Below are 2,430 nucleotides of genomic sequence, written 5' to 3'. Positions count from 1 at the left end.
AAATAAAAACAAAATTAAAAATCAGTAAAATACTACAAAATATAATTCATAAATTTATTATATATAACTTATTGAACCTTATTACATGTGCATTACAACTTACTAAGTATAAAGATGAGACTTGCCACATATCAGAAATACACTAAAGGCATAAGCAAAAAAATGCATTAATTATACATATCAGAAAATCTTAGTTAGAAGAGAAATTTGCCTGAGATTTCACAAGGCTGTGATCCTAATGACACAGCATTAGTCAAATGAAGCTCCTCACAGTGGGGATCACATATCTGATATGACCTTTTTTCTCCAGAGTTTTTTCATAGCATTTGTCATCTCTGAGTTTCTCAGAGTGTAAACTAATGGGTTCAACATTGGAGTTATGACTGTGTAAAACACACTCAGTGATTTGTCTATGGTGAAAGTCCTAGCTGGTCTTGCATACATGAAAATACAGGGAATAAAGAACAACACAACAACAGTGATGTGAGAGCCACAAGTGGAGAGAGCTTTCCGCCTCCCTTCCTGACTATGGTTCTTCAGAGAATGCAAGATAACACCATATGAGATAAGCAAGAGCACAAACAAGGTTGAGCAAATCAGTCCTCCATTGGCCCCCACTAAGAGGCCGATGACATAGGTATCAATACAGACAAGTTTCAATAAGGGGTACATGTCACACATAAAATGGTCAATGACATTGGGGCCACAGAATGGAAGCCCATAAACAGTGCAGAGTTGAATTACTGAGTGTATAAAACCTCCAATCCAGGACACTACGAGCAACATAACACACACACATTGCGTCATGTGAATCAAATAATGCAAGGGTTTACAGATGGCCACATAGCGATCATAGGCCATCGCCAGCAGGAGGAAGACCTCTGATCCACCAAAGAAGTGTTCTGTGAAGAGCTGAATCATACAAAACTTGAAAGATATGATAGTTTTCCCAAAGAATAAGTCTGCAATTAACTTGGGGGAAATCACTGATGAATAAATGGCATCCATAAATGATAAGTTAGCAAGAAAGAAGTACATTGGTGAGTTCAGGGTCTTACTCATAGTTACAGTCATGAGAATGAGCAGATTTCCTACCATGGTCAAAACATAGAAGAGCAAAAACATAACAAAAAGTACTTTCTGCTCCCTTGGATTCTGTGTGAGACCCAAGAGGACAAAGTGAGTCACATTATTCCTTGGTTCCATGTCAGGTATTCTTCCTGGTGTCAGGCATTGAAAGCTGTTTACCCAGAAAACAATGAAAAATAATTAAAATGTTATAATCTTAACTGTTATTTTTCATGAACTAAAAAGTATTAGTCACCTGTAAGCTTCATTCTAATAAGATCTGGGCAGAGTAAGACAGTCCCTTGCCTTTAGTGATTTGATACAAAATGATGTGCCTAGACAATTAAAGACTAGCTTGAATAGTTAAAGAACAATTCAAAGTTTTAGAATTTCTAAATCCACAGAGATCTGGGAAGGCTTTTCAGAGCAAATTATGCTTTAGATGAACTTAAAAGATAAATGAGAACCACAGAAGAATGAAAGGGAATTTAATGCAAATATGTGACCCATAAAAACTCACAAAGGTATGTTGATAAAGTCCCACTTGAAGCAACATTTACATATATTCATTAGTGCTAGAATATAGTATAAATGTAAATCCATAGGCCAAATCCCATTATATTAGTTAATGATGCTTCTCTAAAACAGTGATTGTCTTCTATTTTCCAGTAACACGTTCTGCATGTACATTTGAGACCACAACCACAACCTTGTGGTTTCTGTTCATGGCAACATGAGTATTTTCTGAGGCAGTATTTGCCTTCTCAATAGCTTTCATCTTGCTTTTCTGAGCTTTTAACTGAATTGTCTGTCAACATCCATATTTTTATGAACAATTACTTTCTTCAAGGCAATTTAAGCCCTTTGACCAGGCATCCATAAGCCCTTCCTGTGTTTACACATTGCTCAATCTCAGAATTGTTTCTATAATTACTTACTGTAGCAATGCCACACTTAAGTGTAAAAAAAGCTTCATTTATTTGTCAGAACAGATTTACACAAAATAGGTGGTTTAAACAACAGACATTTAATGTCTAAGAAATTCAAAATCAAGGTACCAAAATTGCAGCCTCGTTCAGAAGGTCATGGAAAGGAGCTGTACCAGGCTTCTCTACTTGATTTTTAGATGAACAACTTGGTATCAGGCCCCTGTCTCCCAATTTGTCCTGCGTTCAGGGCACGAATCATACTGGTCATATTGGATTGTGACCATCTTCATAAGTTTTAACTTGATTACCTCTGGAAAGACTCTAACTTCAAATAAAGTCACATTCTGAAATACCGGAAGTTAGTACCTCAATATGTAAAGTTGAGCAGAAGCAGAGAAACACAGTAAAATTGTAGCTATTTCATATGACACAC

The 2,430-nt window shown here is 36.3% G+C and overlaps 1 protein-coding gene across 1 annotated transcript; it reads right to left on the bottom strand.

The window, feature by feature from the left end:
• Positions 1–279: 279 nt before the first annotated feature.
• LOC100721237 (olfactory receptor 4A47-like) lies at positions 280–1,206 on the bottom strand. Its single transcript, XM_003467885.1, has one exon. The coding sequence runs from the start codon at positions 1,204–1,206 to the stop codon at positions 280–282; it is 927 nt and encodes a 308-aa protein (XP_003467933.1).
• Positions 1,207–2,430: the final 1,224 nt, after the last annotated feature.

This window comes from Cavia porcellus, unplaced genomic scaffold, assembly GCF_034190915.1.
Source record: "Cavia porcellus strain 051 isolate PalLab524CR breed Dunkin Hartley unplaced genomic scaffold, mCavPor4.1 scaffold_17, whole genome shotgun sequence".
NCBI classification, from domain to species: Eukaryota; Metazoa; Chordata; class Mammalia; order Rodentia; family Caviidae; genus Cavia; species Cavia porcellus.
The sequence above is the reverse complement of the archived record's forward strand: the minus strand, read 5'-3'. Positions and strand labels throughout refer to the sequence as shown.